Raw genomic sequence first — 23,421 nt, 5'->3', positions numbered from 1 at the left:
CAATCATTTAAAAATTCTGTATTGTTTAAGAAATTATCAAGTTACTCTCACTCTCCACAACCTGCCACTCTTCATGCTCTTTTCGTGCTGAGACTGGGTCAGATTTTGATTGACAGGTAGGTCCAATATGTCTTTTAGGGGGTCTTCTTTTCTTAGCAGAATTACTCAAATAACCAACTTCAGCACATACAAAAGGTAACAAAATAACAGACTCTGGCAAACACTCTTTACACAGAGAAACAGGATTTCCACCAGAACTATGGTTGTGATTGCCCATCTTTAGCGTTAAAAGAAACCACTTCAGGGAAAAACGATAAGGTCTGTGGAAAACTGTTGCAAAGCAAAGGGACTTTGTCAGGAATCCAAACCATTGAATGTGTCAACATCATTTCAACACAGTGTAAAAATAGAATGCACAGATAAGCAATACATAAATCATTACATGGCTATTTTATGCCTATAAAGAGATACAAAATTAAGGTTAGCAAAGTCACAGGGACAGCACAAGTACTTCTGGTTAATTATACAGCACCAAATAGCAGCTAGTGCCCTTTCTTAAACTCACCACGCAATTTCTCTCCTACACTTCCATTCCAAGTGCTTTCCTCTAGAAGTGTAGCAGAACGGGAATAAATGTCTTTGGCATGTGGCAGCAGTAGCTGTAGGTGTTTGTGGAGCAGGGCCACACTACTGGAATTCTGAGGAAGAGAAAGTTTTTGAAAACATGTCCTGGAATGCTACAAAATAACTGTAAAACATGACTGTTCTCTTGTTACCCACATTCAACGAATTGTTTAACCCTTCATTCAAAAATAGTTTTAATCTTTAGCTGATCTGCATAACACGTTTCCAGATAATGGATCCCATAGCTGTATTAGTCTTGTATTTCTGCTTTTCTAAAAACAGATTTCTTATGTATCTGGAATTTTTAACTAAGTGGTAGTGTCTGTGGGTGCCTTAACCAGTACGTCTTAGAACCTATGTGCTAAATGCTGTTTCAAAGGGGTCATAAGACCACTGTGTTATGGATGCTCTCATTTAGTTAGAATCCATGCTATAATAAAAGTAAAAAAGTTATTTGTAAATGCAGTTGTTACTGTTACCTTTTAAACTAAAAGGAATCAATGGGGGGTACAGAGCAACAGACTCTTTGGCCAGTGCTTTTAAAGTAGCCCTAATATTAATAGCCTTGATAGGTACTCACCTCATTTATATGGTTAGTGTGACAGTAAGCTAGCAGTTGCTTTTGCAGAGAGCAAAGTAACTCATGGAGGTGAGCTGGTTGGCTATTTTCAGATGAGGAGGCACCAACAATGAACTTGTCGCTATTTTTCTCCAGCTCACCAAAAGCTTGATCCTGTGGTGAGAACATGGTTAGAATCTTCATAAATGAATCTTATATCTATACAATCTTATATCCATAAATCAAAGCCTAGAGGAACAAAACAAGTCCTTAAATGCTTATCTTTACTATAAGGTATTTCTCATAGGTTATTCCTAGCAGATTTACATTCAAAAATATTTTAATACACAATACAAAAATTAAAGAATGGACCAAAATAATATAATACTGGAGATAAAACTAAAGTCAAGAGGCAAAGAGCCCCTACTTGTCATGTAGGAAGTGCCTTATACAGCTTGTTGAAGATAGATAGATAGATAGATAGATAGATAGATAGATAGATAGATAGATAGATAGATAGATAGATATACCCACATTTGTATCTAAAAAAACAAATTAAGTCAGAAGCCCATTAAATTTAATTTGTCAACCTTTAGCTCCAGGTTCAAGGCTATGAAGTTTTGAACCTGTAATAAAAAGTCAACAGATATATATTTTTATAATGAGAGACTCAATTCATACACACACACAAATATGGCTAATACCACCACCAATATCTACTATCATTCTAGCACTAGCTTCAATTAAAACTTAAATTAAAAAAATCATAACATGGTCCCTGAAAGAAGTGGCATATTTTACCTTATATAAATGCGTGTACACACATATGTATTGAGCACTGCATTTTAAATTTGAACACACAGTGAATAAGGTCCAGTTGTCTCCAGTTTACAATTTTGGTTGTGTCCTTACCGTATAGAAACCCAAGTTCCTCAGAAGGGTCTTCATTAAAATTTCAGCTAGGTGAGTATCTGGGTGGCTTCCTTGTGAACTGTAACTGGGGTCAGAAGCCATAGTTAAGGAGGTGACTTCAGTAGAATCAGATGGTGTACTGTAACCCAGTAAAGATGCCACATGTGTGTGATCCTGCAAACTGGTCAGGATGATATCTAGTTGCATTCTCTGTAACAACCAAACACCAAAAATGAAACCAAGAATTGTAAGGGCACGCTGCACAATTGTGAGTTTTTTGTCACCTGTGCTATTTCCAGCTTGGTGGGCAGACAAAATGGTTGCAATTGCCCATCCACAGACTTCATTTGTAATCGCTCTGCCCCTTCCAGTACAATTGCAGGTCAGGTAGCTATTACTTGGAAAAAGCACACTGCTGCAATTTTGAAAGATAATTGCTTGATCGTTATCTGCAACAGACGGGTCAGGGCACATTAACTGCAACAGAAGGGTCAGGGCAATTACAATAATAAAAATCTATGGAGGGACAATTGAAAGATTGAAATTGCACAGGCGGGATAAATGTGCAATTGCACTATAGCTCAATGCTATAACAACTAGCCAAAAAGGACCAGTAACACCAAAAGTCATATAAAATATCTTATAAAATTGTTTAAGTACTCAAAGCTCTTTTCACCCTCTATTTAAAGATATTAATAAATAAATTAAGATTGTTACTCACAATAAATACTTTATTTGAGGTGTCACTGGAGATACCAACTTTTAGATTAAAATTGGGAAGCAAGCATTTTCAGTTATTGGGTTTATTAGCTCTTTAAGAATTTTAACTCCATACATTCTTTGAATTCCGTTGATAATATATTTCACTTTTCCTACAAATGTTAAATTACCAAAAAATTTGCATAGTGTAGCTGCAGTGTAGCTGTCCCAGTGCCTGTCTGTAGAGCTAAACATAAACACAGAAAAGCTGATCTTCTGCCCCGCATGCCCCTAGCCTTAAAGTTTTAGCCATCACTTGATATAAAATATATTAGTATTGTCCTTCTACAAAAGGAGGCTTGACAATAATCTTTTAAGTGTGGGGATTGAATTTCTATCATACTACGTATATAAGATTTTTTTTTCTTTTTCCCAACTAATATTGAGCAAGTAAAAATAAAAATCTTTAACAATTTTAATGTATGATGAATGCCACAAAAATGTTATTGTCAAACATTTGATGCTGTGTTTCAGTCAAAAAAAAAAATAGAAGTCATAATGCCAGTTTCAGAATTGTAGGTACCTAGTAAGGTGCTGAAAAATAACACACCTAACAATAGGGTATATCAGTGAGATTAAACTAAGCAATGTTGCCCCAGACAAGATTGTACATCAGCCTTTTACCTGGCCTTTTGAAAGACTTTCCCATCGATCAGGTCCCTGGGGTAGCAGAGAATGCAATAACTCCATCCTCTCCCGAAGAGGGGGCAGTAACATAGTGGCTCCAACAGAAAGGGTCTCAATGACAACCTGAGAATAAACAAATGGCCACAAGTAATAACAACATCATTATCACAAACAGGAAAAGATGAATCAATGTTAAAGGAATAATATTTATTGCCCAGGTACAAGCAAACATTCAAAATATGCTAATGCATTTATTTTAAAAGAACTTGCATTCTGTTTACCACCACTATTATTTGTCTATTCTCTAGCCAAGTACAAATATTTTGTTCATGGCAATATTCCTTAACTAGGTAAAACTCTCGCAAGGACACCAAACAGCAATTTGGCCAAAGTAACAGTCACATTTTTTGCCACTCTCTCCTTTGTATGTTAAAGGAGAAGGAAAGGCAAAACCCATTACCTATCTCCCTGTAATGTACTCCCCAAGACCTCCTAAATCTATATAGTTGCAACTCACATACGAAAATCCAATCGCGTAGAATCCCTGTCCCTATTCGGCTCGCATTTTCAGGAACGCAGGCGCCATGTTGGTAAGGTAGCAAACGTTTCCTTTTCCTCTATCTGCTTATTGAGCATGCGCAAAATAAAAAAAAACTTGACCCCAGGAGCGCTGCGCATTGCAAGCGCTTGATGATAACTGTTTGCTGTCCCCACTATAATTTAACAAAAATACCCGTGGTTCTCCTTAGTTCCCACATGCTTGTAATCTGATTGGGTGGGGCCATGGGCATAAGGGTCAATGATGATGCGCGCATAGCCTCATTTGCATGCGCCTCATCATTGGGAGAAAGGCAGCTCCTGAAGACATGCGCATTGAACAGAAATTCTGCCCAATGCGTCTCAAGGCTGCCTCGGGCAGCAGGGAGGAAGATGTCTGCAAAAATCGTGACATCACCCGAGTCAGACGCTGCAGTCTTCTGAGAGAGTTCTGCTTGAGACCAGGAAGAAAACTTTAAAAACGGTCAGTATGTTCTATGTCCACCAGACTATGGATACAAGGCTATTTATGTTTTGCCTTTCCTTCTCCTTTAAGCACCCTAAGCGCTTATCCATTGCCATGTGTATCCATTGCAAATACACATAGCCCCAGTGGCCAATATGTGGATCATCAGTGTTTGTCATCACTCCTTCTATCCACAGTGAATATCTGTGCATAGCTGACCATGACTGGCTAGGGATACTGTCATGGAAAATGTTTTTTTATCAAAACGCATCAGTTAATAGTGCTGCTCCAACAGAATTCTAGACTGAGATACGTTTCTCAAAAGAGCAAACAAATTTTTTTACATTTAATTTTAAATTCTGACATGGGGCTAGACATATTGTCAGTTTCCCAGCTGCCCCAGTCATGTGACTTGTGCTCTGCAAAACTTCAGTTACTTTTTACCCCCCCCAGCAGCCTAACAACAATGGGAAGGCAACCAGATAATTTAATTGATTTCTGCCTACACAGTATCTGTTTTTAGTTAAGACTTGTGCCAATAACTGTGTTGTATACGGACTCAGAAGAGAAATTTCACCTCTTGGATCTCATCTGGGACGCTGCCATCCATAAGTCGAAAAAGAAGATTTCGAAGCGGTCCAGCCTGTCGTCCTAGAATGCTAGTAGCAACACCTCCAGCTAATGCCAGGGCCAGATGGTTGGACAGCATTTTTAAACAGAGTTTTAAAAATCCATGGTGGTCTCTGAAAGAAAAAAGTTTCAGTAGCAATCTATGTATCCGATTACTTTAATTACTAATATTATAGGACTTTTTACCATGGCGACCTGCAATTATTATGCAAGACTTTGATAAGCAATTGGAAGCCAATACTAAACATAAACTCATATATATAACATTAACACATATTATTTTAGAATAATGTGTAACCTCATTTTTTATTTGCTTTCTGCTACAGGAAAAAAATAATTACAGTACCGACTATCGATTATATTTGTCTGAACCAGAGGTCCTGCAACTGCAAACATGTTTAAAGTCTCTAAAATTCATCATTACTGGTAGCATACAACTGATGAGATAAATATCACATTTACAAAACAAAAGCCATACCTGGAAGAAGGGAAAGGAGGAGGTGGAACATCACTATTTATTTTTTCACAGTATCTTTCCAGAAAGGTCCGCAAGTGAAAGAAAGTACTTTCTTCCAGATCAACACAGTAAGGGCGGTGCCAGGCCACCACTTGTCTAGAATAAAACAAAACACAATATTACCCTAAACAGTACAGAAAGAACTACATTCATTATAACAGTCCAGGAGAATGCTTTACTGCAAATAATGTAGGGATGCTCCAAATCATGTTCAAGATATGTCTGAACCTTTAGCTTTCAACAAACCCTATCTGTCTGGACAACTGGACAAGTCCGGACAACTTAATGTAACCTTTTTTCTTCACACAGGGAGCAATTTTGTTCTCTCATTTTATTATACCATTAGGGTTTGAATTCCGAACTGAGATTTGGTATTTAAGCCAAATCAAATAATTATGTAAGAATTGTTCACAATTCATAAATTCTGAAAACGAGGGATCTGAAATTCCAGCAATGCAACAAGATGCTTCCCTCAACTTAAATCAGTGGCAATAAATAATAATATCTCTATGCCACTAAAAATAGATAATATAAACTACAAAATTTCTCAGATGAGCACTCAATTTTTATTTTGGTTTAGTTTCCCTTTAATAACTTGCACTTTAGCCTGTAATTCATAAGCATATCAGAACTATGTACAGTAAGGTTTATAGTAAGAGCATTCATAACTCAATGCAGTAATATAAAATTACTAACTAGAGTGCATATTAATAATGCAAATTTTTACTGAAAAGCAAAGAATTATGTCCATTTTTTACCTGTCCCTTGGCAAGGCAGTCCATGCTAGGCTGTGGGAAGTGCCTGCTGAGATCTGTTGAATGGCTACTCCATCTAATCCGCTCACCTTCTTGGGTTTTGTAATAGGGCCAGTTGAATTGCCCTGGCCACACTGTCCCATCGAATTGTTGCCCCAAGCATACACTTCATTATCTGAGAGGGTGAAAAATAAACAAAGCACATCTTTTCGTTGGTACTATTGTCATTTACTTTGACTGGATTCTTTGTATATGAAATGCATTTAAGTCTAAGATTTATTTCAAGGGTAACTAAATCCCCACAAAATTAAAAAAGGAAAAGCTGGCAATTCTCTATCTCTCTCTTGGACAAGGATTAGAGTTCTGATTCGTTGGACTGGATTAGAACCCGGATTCATTTTTATTTTTTTTGTTCTTGCAAGGCAGGTGTACCTTTAAAGGAGAACCAAACCGAGGGGCAAGTAAAGAGAAGAAGATGGCGTCCGTGAACTCTGCTGCACAGAATATCCACAGAGGGGTAACACCTACGCTGGGGGGGGGAGCAGGGAGGGGGGTCTATGTAGGGTACAGGGGTTTTTATAATTAAGGGTTTGGTTCTTCTTTAAGGGAAAAATCGGGCTTTCAATGTCCTTTAAAATGGAACCTCCTTACTTTTAAATGTGATGAAGGCATCAAAAAGTTTATTGTATGGTCTCCTTCTATATTTATATGGTAACTAGAGCACCTTTTATGCATCTCTTCTAAAACCTGTCCAGTTATATTTCACAAATGAGACTTTTCATATTAGTTTTCTTTTTGCCTGTGTGGCTTCTAAGTGCACTATATTGCACTACAGTGATGAAGAATAATTTTCCAGGTAGTTCCCATGCGCAAGTTTAAACATAAAACAAATCATAAAGCTTGCACAGAGGTGCTAGTTTAAATTCAAAGTATTAATTGCAAACAAGTATTATACCATGAGATAAAGATAAACAGTGGCTGTCTCCTATTGAAATATCCACTATTCTGGTGGCAGCAAGTTCTTCTATAAGTTTGGGCCTCAAGGCAGTAGCTTCTGAAGATCCACAGCCTAAGCATGCTCCACAGCCCCAAGCGTAGACCTAAACACAACAGGCACAGGTGTTAAAAGAGCAGACTGTCACTTTAATACAGTTAACATAGGTAGTTACAATTACGAAGTGCGTACTCTTGAAATCTCTAAACAATATGAATATACTCTAAACCATTATTTATTTAAAATACACCAAAGAATATCCATGACTAGACAGACAGATAGATTATAGAGATAGATAGACAGACAGACAGACAGACAGACAGACAGAGAGAGAGAACATTTGTTTTTATATTGCCTCCATTTCTTTATGGATAATTATATCATCTGTATCTTTAACAGCCAAGCAAAAAAAAATTGTCCCTGAAACTGCTAATCTGGCTAAATACACAACACACACATAGTTTAGCTGGGTTTAATGGAGTTATAGCCCACTTTCATTCAGTGTAGACAGGCAAGAACAGGTTGGCTGTTGTACCTTTTACAGAGAATTGCATTAGGAACAAATTATTTAGTTTTAAAAAAGATACAACCATTTTTCTGCTTGCCTATTTCAGCGTACAAAAGTACCCGTTTCCTTCCAGTCACTTGACTTGTTTCAACTACCCTTTCCCCCCACCAAACAAAATCAACTTTTTTTTAGTTTACCTGTCCTGTAGAGGTTAAGGCTAGCGAGGACTGACTTCCTGCACACACCTTCCGAGTGAACATTCCTTGCAAAGCTTCCACAACTTTGGGCTTGTATACTCTGTTAGTGTCTCCATGTCCCAGCTTACCTGTAAAATAAAATGCTAGTAGGGGGCCTGCTACAACCAAAAAGCAGTGTTCTCTTTTATAGTACATGGATATAAGTAAGGGCTGGTGGGCTAGCATACAAGTACAGGTATGTTTAGGATTAGGGCACACTATGTGGATGATTTGCTTTCTGCGAAAGTGTTTAAAACACTTTGCTGCAACATTGACAGGCACATGGTCTGCAAGCAGTTACACTGAGTGGATATTGTGACAAAAACTACAAACTTTCTGTTTTTGACCCAAAATATGGTCAGTAGTAATGGGCGAAAATTTGCTAAAATGCATTGAAATCTATGGGGGACAAATGTTTTTTAACGCACAAGGTGGTGGAACCCATTTTTTTTTAGCGTCACGACAATTGTTTTCACCCATTGGAGTTTATGAGCATAATTTTCGCTGTAAAAAGTTTTGCTAATCATTAACGGTCAGTGCAGCTGCACACAGGCCAACGCTGCACCTATCTGTGAAGCTACACAAAGGAGTTGATCTGATTTTCCCTGCCTGCGTACAAAACACAGGCGGAAAAAAGCAGATTATCTGAATAGTGTTACCTTAAACTTAATGTGGCTTAGTCTACGTTTCTAGCATTAAGTGTGTGTTGCTACAGAGGAAGGCCAGTGAAGTGTTCTTCCAGAGAGGCGTTTTATCTGACTGAATTTGAGCAGTTTTAGGCCAAAATCTGCCTGAATCAGAAAAATGTCATTTATAGTTAATGACAAGCTGCATGCTGTCTGCCAGCTGGGAAAATGTGACATGTTTCGTGAGGATGTACATTTAAGTTGCTCTGTGCCCAAGTATGAGCACTTCCTAACAGCCTCCCTGACAGATGTCTAGCCAATAATCGCCCACACATATATCAGACAGGTTTGAAAATCCCATTGGCTGAGGACCGTTAAAGCAGTCCTCTCCTGACGGGCCACCATGGGCCTCTGATATAATCTGATCGTCACCCTAGTGGTAAAACAGATCAACCCAGTTTGACCTTGCAAGTAAGTGGCGCAATTGGGCAAAGATCCATTGGTTAGGTGAGTTTTAGAGAAGCTTTGGGATATACATACCATTATCTCCTCCTCCAAATGACCAAACAGTTCTCCCATCTTTAGACAAGGCAATTGTATGTGAGCTTCCACAGGACACCTCACCAACATTACTAATATCCTTTACTAGAGTTGGGATATTCCGGCTGTTACTGTCTCCATGACCTAGCAAGATATTTTTAGTTATTATGCAAATTATTAAGGGATACAGGGATCCAATTAGGAAAGGCTACTCTTTAAATGCTATGTATGCATAACCTGAAGCAAACAAAAGGCTATATCCAGAGATTTAACTTTAGAACCAGAAATGTCGGTAGGTTTTGGACACACAAGACCTAAAGAGAATGAGTAAATTCCCTTTTGTCATATGAAGAAACAACATGAAATTCAGCTTTTAACAGGTTAACCTCCCAACACGGGGAACTACAATTTATATAATGTAAAAAAAAAAAAACCACACACAGTAGGAACAAAAACAGAATTAGAGTAGGCGTAACAATTAACGGAAAAACATTATTTTGATTATACTAACATTTCTGTGTTCACAATTGGTGGCATTTTGTGCAAATTAAATTCTCTGGTTCACAATAATTAGGACAAGGACTACATACATTTAAAACAAAATGCAATTTTGGAAATAGTTACCAAGTCTTCCAAAATCTCCTTCTCCCCATGTATAAAGCTCTCCATCTTCTGTAACTGCAGCACTGTGCCTGTATCCAGCTGACACACACACCACAACCTGCAAAAGGTAAAGGAAATGTTGCATTGCAGGGACATGACACAGTTATGAACAGACAAGTTTTTTAGTTACTTACCTTTCCTTGTAAAGTCCCTTGAATAAGTTTTGGATATTTTTGTGTTGAACTATTTCCGTGACCCAGCTTGCCATAGTCACCATCCCCCCAACTAAAGACCTCTCCTTCTGTGCTGAAGGCTAGTGTGTGTCCATCTGAACCCTTTGAAGATGAAACTTTCTTGATTGAACGATGAGGCTCAAAGGTAAGCTTTTTTAGAGTAGACTGGTTATTGGAATCTCCTAGACCCAGTCTTCCATAACTACCTTTTCCACAGGCTCTAACTGAGCCATCAGTCGATATAACAAAAGTGCAGTACTGTCCAGCTTCGATCTGAAAGTCAAAGAACTAGGACTTACTCCAAATGTACTAAGCAATTATCATCTAGATTTTAAACACACAATTACAGCAAGGAAATAAAAAACATTAAAGAACCATTAACATCAAAAAAAATTTTTTTAAAAAAAATGTGTTAGTATACATTGAAAAGAAAACACCAAGACAAATGAAACTTTAAAATTGCAAAGCCTTTATTAAGAAATAAGTTACCGAAACTCCGCTTGCGCTCCTCTTCAGAAAAGGCGATCGCGATCCATTTGTCTTGGTGGATTTTTTTTTAAATGTATACTAACGAATTTCAAAAGACTAAAAACTTTAAGGATTGGGATAAATATTGGGTATGGGATAAATAGGCCCACAACTCTACAAGCAGAGAGATAACTACAGCACTAAAACTACAGGAAACCATTTACATGTTTTTCTTTCATTTTTGGCTTTCTTTATTCATTATGTATTTGTATTACTTTTGACATTTTGTTATGTGTATTAGAATATAGAACATGTTTGGTGATTTTTGGTGTGTGTTATGATTGTTTCTTGTACAAGAGATTGTTTTTTGTATTCCCATGAGATAAACATGTATTTTTAAAAAACGACAGCAAACTGAACATTTTTAAATTTCATTTTACACAGATCTGCTGCAGTTGCTGTCATAAGTTGCAGTCTCTCATGTCCATGCAATAAACACTTATGTATTATTTTTGAATTGTGTATATAGATGAGACTTCAGTGAAGTCGTATTCAGTACTTACCAGTTTTCAATGGTCTAATGTTAGTTGCCCTACAAATTCAAGGGTCATGGTTAAACCAGTTTAGCTATGGGGCCACTGTTACATGAAAGAAATGGAGGATACTCACTGTCTGTGCATCAGAGAAGCAAGGGGCCAGTTTTGGTTGTAGGATTTTTTCTTGAGTTCCTTCAACTAGCTGGTGGCTGCTATTACTCCCCCACACATATACCTCGCAAGTCTCTGATACCACTGGGTTTTCCCCAGTCTGGATGCTGTCCGGACTGGCACATGTTCTTGAATAGTCAGAAGCCATCTGGCAGACCTGAAAGTAATTTTTGATACAATAAAGCAGAGAGCACTTTGATAGGGAATATTTGGATTTTAATCCACAGCAGATCTTTAAAAAAAACAAAACTGAACATTACATTTAAAAATAATTTTTAGTATGCCATGTTCAGTAATATTCAAAGACAATTGCAGATTTTCTTCACTTTTGGTTGTATCAGTGTCGGACTGGCCCACCAAGATACCAGGAAAAGTCCCGGTGGGCCCAAGTGTCAGTGGGCCCTCATGCTGCTAGACATTTGGCCTATTTAATAGCCATTCCCTATTTCTATGAGAACAAAGAGGCTAAATAAATGGAATAATAGAGTATAGTATGTAAAGAAAAGAGACTAGAGGTTGAGTGAGGAGAGGAAGAATAATAGTTCTGAGAGTGGGCCCCTGGTCTAAGATTAATTGGTGGGCCCCTGGTCAAAGGTTTTTGGGTGGGCCCCTGCTGTCCCAGTTCGACACTGGATTGTATGTTTTGCTCAACGTTTTGTTCTAAATGTTCCTAAAAATAAAAATTTTGCCATGCAGGTTTCTACTCTACTCTACGTTTAAAATTATTATGGCAAAACTGGTTTTAAAAGAATATTTAATTTTTCAGCACTAGCCTACTATAATGCAAAGTTTTGGGTTTTTCAATGTCTTACTATTTTTACATGAAAAGATACCAACCCAAAATTTCTGTCAGAAATCATTATAATGTAAACCACGTCAACATGTCCCTTTCATTTCCAAAAAACATTAGTCTGAAACAGAGGACACATCAGAATGTTGGCCTCCTACGAAATTCAGCTAAGATTAGGCACAGTGCAGTTTCCCAGAAGTGGTGTCCCAATTCAAAGCAAATGTTACAAAACTCAGAACCAACATTAATGTCAACCTGCTTGTAAGAAATATTGGCACCTTTGCATTTTTTTCAAATAACTTACAAATTGCTCTAAAATAAATTACAAAAACTTGCTGCAAAACAAGTTAGAAGATGACAAAACATTTTTCCATAATTATTTGTTTTACTATTTAAATTACAGGACTTATTCCATTAAAAAAATGGCACATGTGATGGTACCCTAGATTTAATATATGGTAGTATGCACTTTGGAAACCAAGCTCCCACTATACCTCTCTGCTGACAGTATGGCCCACCCTCTATTCCAATTCTCCCAAATTTGAAAGATGCCTTCTCCCAACTGCAGTTTTCAGATCTTTCAACAAGTGTTCAATAGAATCATTTAACACAAAATATAAAGTCCTGGAATCTTGGGGGCACACGGATTACTTCCCAAATCAGTATAAACTGCAAATGTAATGAATAAGTTGACACCTACGTTGCTGAAGTTCTTCTGTGTCTGGTATCACTCAGTAAATCTTCTATGCATACTCAGCAATGTGGTAGTCAATTTACTAATCACACTTGCACTTCAAATAAGGACCCAGGAATGGTTAAAGAAAAAACTTTTGGGCTGTTTTGAGTTGTGCTTCAGATCACTATCCTACTGGAAAACCCATGGTCTGCTAGGCAGACCAATATTTCTAACACTGGGTATCAAACATGCGCTCCCAGATGTCTTGGGAATTGCCTCATTTCATAATGTCACAAGGCACCCAGTTCCAGAAGCAGAAAGCAACCCCAAAGCTTTCTCAAAACACCTCGTTTTTTTTTTTGTTTTCATTAAAATTTTATTGTTTTTTATATGCAAATTACAACCCAATGTATTTGAACCTAATAAAAGTTATAATGTGGCAAGTAAACAGTGGTAGTCCAGTTCCATATACATAATTAGTTAGATACATTTTTGTATCTTTTATAATAATTACTAATACCTAAATCACCTCATTGCTTTACTGCAGAAATTATGCGTTCCCAGATGTCTTGGGAATCTCTTCATTTCATAATGTCACGAGGTACCCAGTTCCAGAAGCAGCAAGCAACCCCAAAGCTTTAGTAAATCACCTCATTTTTTATTTTTTTTGTTTTCTTTTCATTAAATTGTTATGGGTTTTTTTTACATGCAAATTACAATCCAATGTATTTTGAACCTTATAAAAGTTATAATGTGGCAAGTAAACAGTGGTAGTTCAGTTCCATATACATAAATAGTCACTTACATTTTTGTATCTTTTATAAAACAAATAATACCTAAATCACCTCATTGTTTTACTGCAGAGATGAAGTTCTTTTCTTTGAAGGCTTCAATTTTTCTCCAGTAACTAAAGACTTTATACTTTATGCATATGCTTTATGCACACATTTTGTCTCATCTGTCCACAAAATATTCTCAGAAAATACACCTAAAGCAAGAGATTTTGGATTGTTTATGTGCATTTTGGCAACTCCAATTGAAATTGGGGTCTTTCTGGGTCTCCTAACATACAGCTCCTTTTCACTGAGCATTTTGGCAACTCCAGTTGAAGTTGGGGTCTTTCTGGGTCTCCTAACATACAGCTCCTTTTCACTGAGCATGAGACAGAGCAACTCTTGTAACTTGTGTTTGAATTGTGATCTTTCGCCACAATTCAAACAAATCCTTTTTCTTTGATCAGTTTTTTTCCTCTTACACCCACAAACTCCATGGACATTGGCTACAGGGCCATGGGCTTCCAACTTCTTGACACTGGGCACAATTGACACAGGAACATCAAGGTCTTGAGAGATTTTATAGCCTTGAGACTGTCCATGCTCATCTCTCAACTCCTCAGACATTACTTTTTTTATGTATTTCTACATGTTCAGTGTCATGCACATAGACACAGCAGAATGAGAAACAATGTTTCTTAATTCAGATGATGAATATGTGTTTCTTATATTGCAGGTACTGGCAACTAATCAAAGGTGAGTTTACTTGAACATTAAAGGAGAATCATCTGCTTTAAATTCTCTAATTTTAGTCCATTTTAGTAAATCAATATGAAATAAGCAGTATCTAAATGAATTAAATCTAAAGCAACTGAACTTTTCTGAATTTTCATGAAAGCGGTTCACCTCTCATCAGTGTGTCTTCTTCAGTTCAAAGGAGTGGTAGAGAATTCCTTAAACCCTTAAGAGTAGTCACAGACTTCTAATCACAATGGTTCAGTTGAACATATTTGGCTGGTGTTAGCAGACACTCACATATTGGTAAAAGTGTGATCCAGTGGTCCAATGGAACCATGATCCTCATTGAGGAAAAGTTAGCTTTTTCTATGTACTTGACAGTTGTAAAACTGCAAGGGTGATGTCAAAGCAGCAGTGTATGTTTGATGATAAGTGGCGTTGCCGGCTACCTCCGTTTAGTTTGGCAAAACTAAAAATGTCCTCCTTTACACCTATTTGAACCATCTGTCTTCATAGTCCAAAATATGAACATTGTGGTCCTCATAGGAGTGTCCCTGTAAGGAACGTACCTGGTGGTCTAGTGGGGGGACAGCAGTGACGCCTGCCGCCCCCTCGGCGGGGACGCCCGCCGCGACGAGCGGCTTCCATTAGGGCACAGGCGTCTTAGGGCGCACGCGGCGCGCTGACGTATGACGTTAGCGCGCAATGGCGCAAAATTCAAACACTATTTAAAGCCCATTAGGGCTATGGGAACTTGCCCGTGATAGGATATTGTTTCCTGGTGCTTCTGAGCCTTGTGCTATTCGTTGCTATATTCTGAAACTGTTTGATTCCTGTTTTGACCCCTGCCTGGCTAATTTGACTATTCTAGATTCTGACCCTTGCCTGATTACCGACTACTTCTTCTGATTAACCCTCTGATTGACTTCCTGGTTTGACCCTTGCCTGCCTGACAACGTTTATTCCCTGCCTGCCTCGAACCGGCCTGATCTGACTACTCTTTTGCCTAACGCCTTGTACTACGAATCTTCTGTCCAAAGACTTTGCTTTACAGTCGTGCACCTCTGCTTATCCAGAACCCTCATCTTGCACCTCTCGTTTAAGTCCAGGTGGCATCCAAGTAAGCCGAGGGCTCCTCCCGAGGCCCAAAGGCGGTCACACTACTGGTGAAGCACGAGCCAAGACCAGGGTGCCTGGTGTTTGTTCTGGTGTTGGGTGCCGACCGTGACAGTCCCTTTTCCTTTAGATTTAGATAAACTGCAGAGTATTTACCTACAGAATTAGTCTTCTTCTTCTGTTTAGCCATTCTCTTGCTGAGAGGTTATTAAGTCTCTCAATGAATAGATCAATGAATATTCTGAGCATAGACCACATTACTTTCCCTGTGCTTTGGCGCTGGGTATTTTCTTAATACAAGCCCTCAAAGGAACTTGCGGATACCCAAACTGGGCCTTCATCAAAATAAAATCAAGATCACACAAAAACACCACACCATCAAACAGAGGGAAGGAGCATAGCAGGCAAAGCAAAATAGTCACCCCATATGTGGCTGGAACATCAAATAATCAATTTGTTGAATTGTCAACAAACATTGCATTCCTGTGTTTTTCAAACCAAGCAACACCTTGATACAGAACTTGGTGCACACATAAGACCGAATGCCAAAGCCCATGAAAAGTAACACAGTCTATGCTGTCCAATGTAATGAAGAATGGCAGGAAGTCAGAAAAAGACCCCTGTAAATGCAGCTCCTACCACCTTAATAAACACAGATGCCAAAATTCTTGCTAAAATACTGGCCATGAGACTCCAAGTAATTGCTGACCTGATCCATCCTGATCAGTCAGGGTTCAGTGAAGCTGGATAAAGCTCTTGTACAAAAATACGATGGCACCTACAAAAAGTAAATGATATTGCATCCATTTCCCTTTCATTGTCCAAGGTGACAAGGGAAGACAGCCCTCTTTCTCCCACCATACTTGAACATATCCCCGACATACTGATTGGGGAGGCCAATCAGAATAAGGGTCTGTCTTTTGGTACCACCATTAAGAAAATATAACTCACGATGAAATGTGCAAGGCGAAGGCAGTGATGTCATCTCCAAGTGCTCCAGGAGTGTTACAGAGGGTGGAAGCAATGCGGGTCGGAGCCGAAACCATTACCAACATGCACAGTAACACGAACTTTAGAGGGAAAGAGGAGATTCGATGTGCCTTTTACAACTTCTCAAATGTAAGTGAAATTGATGTTTTTTACATATACGTAATAAAAGGTTCTACACTATTATCTGTGCTCTACATCTCCTAACAGCATGGAGTAAACATTGAGAATGTCATCCTGACTATTCTGATGAATGTGATTCAAAGCTTAAACGATTGTAAATACCCAACTTTGCTGGCCATAGATGTTGAGGTTTTTAAAAGATCAGATCCTCATCGTGAGACTACAATTTTCTCAGAACGATCGTACGAATTTTCCATCAACTAAAAAGACCAATTTGCCAGGAAAACAAAGGGGAGCTGCCTGCTTGGCCCTGCAAACATAGGTAGATTGCACTGGGACCGACAAAGATTTTTTGACCTGGCCGATGTCGGCCGAAAAATCGTAAGATGTACGATCTTTCGAATCCCACTAACCGCACAATAATTTCAAAGGATTGGTCGAACTTCCCTAAAATCGGTCGTTCGGCATGAAGAATCGTCGCGTCTATGGGGAGCAAAACAAGTGGTGATTGTAAGAAGTAATCTGACACCCCTTAGTAAGTTTTGGGAAGGTGTGGAGCTACAACAACAACCCACTACACTTAGATTCCCTTTATGGTGCATTCTTTTCTCCCCGAGCTTTATAGTGCTGACTCATACAGACCTTAATATTACTCTCTTAGTAGAAAGTAAAAGGAGAGCACTCAAATTTCAGATTTAACTGCTTATGCTTGTTTATTTCAGTCTGTGAGACACGACATGTTTCGGGCCCAAAAAAGCCCTTTCTCTCACTTGAGAAAGGGCTTTTTTGGGCCCGAAACATGTCGTGTCTCACAGACTGAAATAAACAAGCATAAGCAGTTAAATCTGCAATTTGAGTGCTCTCCTTTTACTTTCTACTAAGATTGATACCTTTGGATGCACGGTACATCCATACAAGAAGGATTGAGGCATTCACCGTATAACCATTGCTGGGCTGAGCGCAGATTCCCCCATATTCTTAATATTACTCTGTTGGGAGGCTTTGTTTTGAGAACTGTTATGTTGCTTGCTTTTGGTTTCTTTTTTGCCTTTAATTATAACAAAATAGATCAAATTTTATCTTTTAAAACAAATCTATGTTTTTATGAAAATACATTTCATAACTTTATATTGTAATTCAAAAACATGGAGATAAAAGTGCCTCATAGGTGCAACAAAATCACTAGGCTTTCGCTTTTGAAAAAGTGTATTTGCTTTGAAACAAATATCTGCCAGATTTAAAGTCAATATTGGGATTCAAAAAAAATTGTCTTTCAAGCTCTGTTAAAGCACAATTTTGGAACATAGTTAACATTGTAAAATTTTCAAGGACACAGCTGCTGTGTAACATAGGACTTGCAATAGTACAAGCCCAAAAGGTCATAATGCAACTTGCACAACTCTAGGCCGTTTTTTAGATGCCAGGTACACATTTCAGGGACAAATAAACAAACATTATCATTTTCCAGGTTATCAACTACTGTTGTGTATCAACTAAATGTTCATTAACGTTAACAAATTAAATCACAATGTCACCAAGTCCCAGAAACAATTAAATACAACTGGCTTATTTACTACCCAGGAAAAACTCAGCACCAAAATATTCTTTGCTTAAGTGTAAATTACACTACCCCTCAATAACATAGTAAGGTGTAATCAGCTAACACACAGATATCTGCAACACAGTGCAGATCTATTCTGCACTTAAATATTAAAAATATTATTTTGGCTACTGTATTGTGAATCCTGCAGTAAGGATAAAATAGGGGAGCTGCCATCATCTATCAAGACGGAGTATTCAATTTATGGGAATTATCAGAAGTACATCTATCAATTTATTCTATGGAACTTTCTGCTGATAATTAGTCCATTACGAACACTGGTTTTACACAAATAAATAAAAAAAAAAAAAAAAGAGTTAAAATAAGTCAGATCTAGGGATGACATGATTGGGATTTACCTCTTCAAACAGGCACAAAGCAGCTTCATAGAGAGAACACAAGCCATCTGATGTCCTGGTTGGTTCCCTCCACTGAGAGCGATCAGCTGAAGACCCCTACACAAAAAAAGTTTGGCAGAATTTTAAATATATACTCAAGATGTATAGCGCAAAATACATTTCTATATTAATTCGGTAAACAAAGCTTAAAATACAATATTTCCTTTTTTTTCTCTATTTTATTTTTATTTTTGAAACAGCTCTGATATGCTTGTTTTTGGTGTTTTGTATATTCTCATTTCCCATTGTGTGTTCTGTGTACTATTCTACTCCCTTTACACCTGGGGTGTGGGTACGTTATCTGTTATGCCTACTCTTTATAATGAGTCTTAAAATAATTTCGCATAATGCACAGGGTTTAAATTCCCCCTTGAAAAGGAAGAAGGCCTTCTCTTATTATACTTCTGTCCATGCGGACATAGTTTACCTTCAAGAAACCCACTTCTCTAAATGTTCCTTTCCCAAATTTTTCTCGATAAATTTGAGGACGCAGAGGGAAGGTTCCTAGCCCTGAAAGTTGTACTCAATGATGTGAAACTGACCCTGATTTCATATTATGCTCCCAACACGGCCCAATGTCAGTTTTTTGAGAAGTTGTCTGCGTTTGTGTCGAATTGGGCTGTGGGCAACGTCATTATGGGAGGGGATTCCAATGTTACCCTTGACAAATATTGGGATAGGCAATTAATTACTCAACTATCTCAAACGGAGCAGCCCCTACTTACTTCCGTGGGTAATAAGGTAGGCAAGCTCTGCACTGCTATAGGTCTAGTTGAGATATGGAGGGAATTACATCCTGGTGTTAAACAGTTCACCCACTACTCAGCCCCCCACAAATTGTATACCAGAATTGACCATGTTTGGGTTTCCCAGTCCTTAATTGCCTCACCCCAATCATCCAAGGTGCTGAACGTCCCCTGGTCTGACCACTCCCCTCTCTCCTACACCATTTCATTCCACCACACTCCCAAAAACTTCTCTAGGTGGCGGCTTAACGACGTACTATTAAAGACCCCCAAACACTCTTCCCAAATTGAAAGCTCGCTTAAAGACTTCTTCGCTAACAATCTGGGTTCGGTAACATCTTACTCTATGCTGTGGGAGGCGCATAAATCGGTCTTGAGAGGCCTTCTGATACAAATGGGGGCCCAGCGGAAGAAAAGACACCTCCAGGAACAGCTTAGACTTTCTAAACAATTGGAGGACCTACTTTTAGCACAAGCAGCTGATCCTCAAACTGACCTTTCCACCCAAATACACAGAACAAAAACTGAGTTAGACCTATTGCTAACCTCCAATGCACAAGGTGCCTTACAATGGACCCAACAGCGCTATTATACTCACTCAAACAAACCTAGCCGAATCTTTGCACGAAAGCTAAGGCGCAGACTCGATTACACCCCTATCTCCACTCTCAAGACCTCCTCAGGCCACACAACCAATGCTCTCCCTAAAATACTGCTAGAATTTCACAAATTTTACAAACAACTTTACGCTTCCCCTTCAGTAGTCCCTCAATCTAAGCTGATCCAGTTTTTCCAAACTATTACGCTTCCCATGATTTCTGATACCCACATAGCCTCTATGGAAAAAGATATCACTGAGGAGGAAGTTAAACTAGCGATCCAACATTTTCAACTCTCCAAATCCCCCGGCCCAGATGGGTTCTCTACTCTGTACTACAAAAAATTCTCGCACATCTTGACCCCCCACTTAACTAAAATGTTTAACCAAATTCTATCAGGAGACTCTTTCCCCCCGCAGACTCTTACTGCCAACATTACCCCAATTCCAAAGCCAGATTCGGACCTTACGGATTGTAAGAATTATCGCCCTATCTCGATCCTTAACATTGATGTTAAAATCTTGGCCAAAGTCCTAGCCGAACGCCTCAATTTGATCCTCCCTATAGTGATTCACAGAGACCAGGTGGGCTTTGTTAAAGGAAGGAAAGCGTCTGACATAATCCGCAGATTATCCATATTGTCGACCCAAGCCCAGAAATCCCCGCTTCCTTCCATGCTCCTGAAATTGGACATACGCAAGGCCTTCGACACGGTTGAATGGCCCTATCTCTACCATACCTTGCTCAAATGGGGCTTTGGCCAAAATTTTATTACATGGATTAGAGCTTTATATCATAAACCCTTGGCGAGAGTTACTATTGGGTCTCACTCGTCCACAACCTTTCCCATAGAACGGGGCACTCGTCAAGGTTGCCCCTTATCCCCCTTATTATTTTACCTGATCCTGGAACCTTTGGCCATTGCAATTAGAAGCCATGCTGACATACAGGGTATCAGAGTTGGAACCCAGGAGCACTCCTTATGCCTGTTTGCAGACGATGTTACTCTGCTTATCACACGTCCCTTATCCTCTCTACCTCACTTATTCCAGACCCTACAAATGTTTGGCTCTATCTCTGGGCTGGTGACTAATCCTGAGAAAACGGAAGCTCTCAGCATTAACCTACCCCCCGAGATGATCAAACTTTTATCCATAAACTTTGATATTCACTGGTGTAAATCATATATTACTATCCTGGGAGTTAGGTTTACTGTGTCATATCATCAACTGTATAGGGCTAATTATCCTTACATGTATAAGAAACTTCTCAAAATGTTGGAAGAGTGGGGCAAATACCATATATCATGGATAGGCCTAATAACTGCCGTGAAAATGTCTCTACTCCCGAAACTGTTATATTTATTCCGGGTACTTCCTGTAGATGTCTCTAGGAAAGACCTTGACTTATTTGAGAAACACATCACCTTGTTTATATGGAACGCTAAGCCCCCGAGAGTGAATAGGAAAACACTTGAAAGAAGGCCACGGGATGGTGGATTAGGCCTCCCTAATCTAAGGAAATATTACTTAGCCTCCCAGCTCGCTCAAATCCCTGTACTACACCTACAACACTTACCTCCCCTTTGGGTTGAATTAGAGAACGCCCTAGTACTCCCTTACTCAGCCGAAGCGCTGCTCTGGACGCCCCCCTCCAAGCGACCGCAGGTACTAAGCCCTAGCCTACAGCATACCCTGGGGTTATGGGACCAGAATGCTACATTATACAAACTGGTCTCCCTCCATAACCCGGTCGCTCCAATCGTTCGCAACCCATCGTTCCTTCCTGGGTTACAGGCCCGCTCGTTTGGCTGGTGGTCCGCGAATCGGTTACTTAGAGTTTGTAACATTCTCACAGTCAGAGGCCCCTTTTCAATGTCTTATTTGAGAGAGAACTATGATATCCCAGACTCTGAAACCTTTAGGGCTACCCAACTTCTACACTGGGCACAGCAATGTTGGTCTCTGAGGGATCCCGAAGCACCCACTTAAACCTACTTTGAGAGATGGTGCACTAGTCCTTCTACCACCCCTAAGGCTGTCTCTCTACTGTATCGTAATATGATCTCTCCAGCTAATCTCACAGACCTGAATTATATCAAAGCTTGGCATAAAGAATTGGAGATTACCTTAGCAGAAAGCGATTGGGTGAAGGCATGGGACAACCTCAAACATAGTTCTAGGAATACCACACTTTCTGAAGCGGGATATAAAGTCCTTTTCAGATGGTACTTGACGCCTGTGAGATTGGCAAGGATACATCATTCTACTCTAGATCACTGCTTCCGTGGTTGCTCATCCTCCGGTACCATGACACACATTTGGTGGTCGTGTCCAAGAGTGACTAGGTTTTGGACTCGGGTATACAATATGATTTTCTCTATTATACAGCTTAACCTGATAAAGTCACCATCTGAAGCCCTCCTGGGTGTCCCCCCTCGGGGTGTCCCCTCTCTGAAGCTCAAACTTTTGAACCACATCTTCCTTGCCGCAAGGCAAACTATCGCTAAGTCATGGAAATCCCCCACCATCAATTTTGCAATGTTTAAGAGCAAACTGGACTGGATCTTCATAAATGAGAGACTTTCAGGCATAGCCACTGAGTCTCTTTCTAAAGTTATGAAGATTTGGCAACCTTGGATCTCATATAGGTTTGGTGACTCCATACCTCTTAGTATTGCATCATTGTGAAACCTGTTTCTGTAACTGGTTCTACTGTATCTATAGTACTCTCTACACCATTAACGTATCTGATGCTGCAATTACACGGCTGTTCTTTGCCCCTTTATCCTTTTTTTTTTCTTTTTCTCCCTTTCCTTTTCTTTCCCCTCTTCTCTATTGAACCTTCCTTTCTATATTTCCAGGTTACTTATTGTTGTACCTTCAATACATCTTTGATGTTTCGGCTCAGTTTCAATGGCCACCCGAATATGCACGTCTGCCCCTCTGTTTTAATCTGTTTGCATTCTACGGGGATCAGCCCCCTTGTTCTTTCTGTTAACTACTGCTCATACGAAGTATTTGGTTCAAGAGGGGTTTCATTGTGTAACTGATTACTACTTTTGTAACTCGGTTTTACTTTCATTGATGTAATTCCTTACAAAATGTCATGTTCTGTACATGCTACTTTTTCTCTGGAAATTTTCATAAATAAAAACATTTAAAAAAAAATACAATATTTCCCTACTTTATAAAAATGTAAGATAACAAGGAACGGTTAGGGCACCTGGTTTCCAACTTAATAGATCACAAAAATAGACTGAATGCGCATACATTTTGAATGCGCATAAATGACTATGCTCAAGTAATAAACAAATAATATGCATATGCTGACTTCATTGCAATATAACTTATTACAGTAAACAGATCAGTTACATGTAGGTTTCTGCTTCCCAATTTCAACAACATTCCATTACTGTTGAATTATTAATAATATATAAATATATAAATAATATAGCTTTATATAATAGTAACCAGCACTACACTCAACAACAGGTCAAGTTCAAAAGGATTTATTGCTCAAAAATCATATAGTTCAATGTTTCAGTCAGAAACCAATGGTTTGTACATGTTCA

General features: G+C 38.9%; 1 protein-coding gene across 7 annotated transcripts in view; it reads right to left on the bottom strand.

Moving 5' to 3' along the window:
- Positions 1-23,421, bottom strand: part of herc1.L (HECT and RLD domain containing E3 ubiquitin protein ligase family member 1 L homeolog) — a 135,747-nt gene that overhangs the window by 97,480 nt on the left and 14,846 nt on the right. For all 7 annotated transcript variants that reach the window (XM_041586656.1, XM_041586660.1, XM_041586659.1 and 4 more), the window contains 14 exons: positions 18,464-18,559; positions 11,264-11,458; positions 10,088-10,399; positions 9,915-10,011; positions 9,291-9,434; positions 8,086-8,213; positions 7,342-7,486; positions 6,390-6,561; positions 5,593-5,727; positions 5,062-5,227; positions 3,479-3,604; positions 2,096-2,305; positions 1,205-1,357; positions 566-698 (listed from right to left, as the gene is read on the bottom strand). In XM_041586656.1, the coding sequence (XP_041442590.1) occupies positions 566-698; positions 1,205-1,357; positions 2,096-2,305; positions 3,479-3,604; positions 5,062-5,227; positions 5,593-5,727; positions 6,390-6,561; positions 7,342-7,486; positions 8,086-8,213; positions 9,291-9,434; positions 9,915-10,011; positions 10,088-10,399; positions 11,264-11,458; positions 18,464-18,559 (2,212 nt within the window). The remainder of the gene's footprint in view (positions 1-565; positions 699-1,204; positions 1,358-2,095; positions 2,306-3,478; positions 3,605-5,061; positions 5,228-5,592; positions 5,728-6,389; positions 6,562-7,341; positions 7,487-8,085; positions 8,214-9,290; positions 9,435-9,914; positions 10,012-10,087; positions 10,400-11,263; positions 11,459-18,463; positions 18,560-23,421) is intronic.

This window comes from Xenopus laevis, chromosome 3L (assembly GCF_017654675.1).
Source record: "Xenopus laevis strain J_2021 chromosome 3L, Xenopus_laevis_v10.1, whole genome shotgun sequence".
Taxonomy (NCBI): domain Eukaryota; kingdom Metazoa; phylum Chordata; class Amphibia; order Anura; family Pipidae; genus Xenopus; species Xenopus laevis.
The sequence above is the reverse complement of the archived record's forward strand: the minus strand, read 5'-3'. Positions and strand labels throughout refer to the sequence as shown.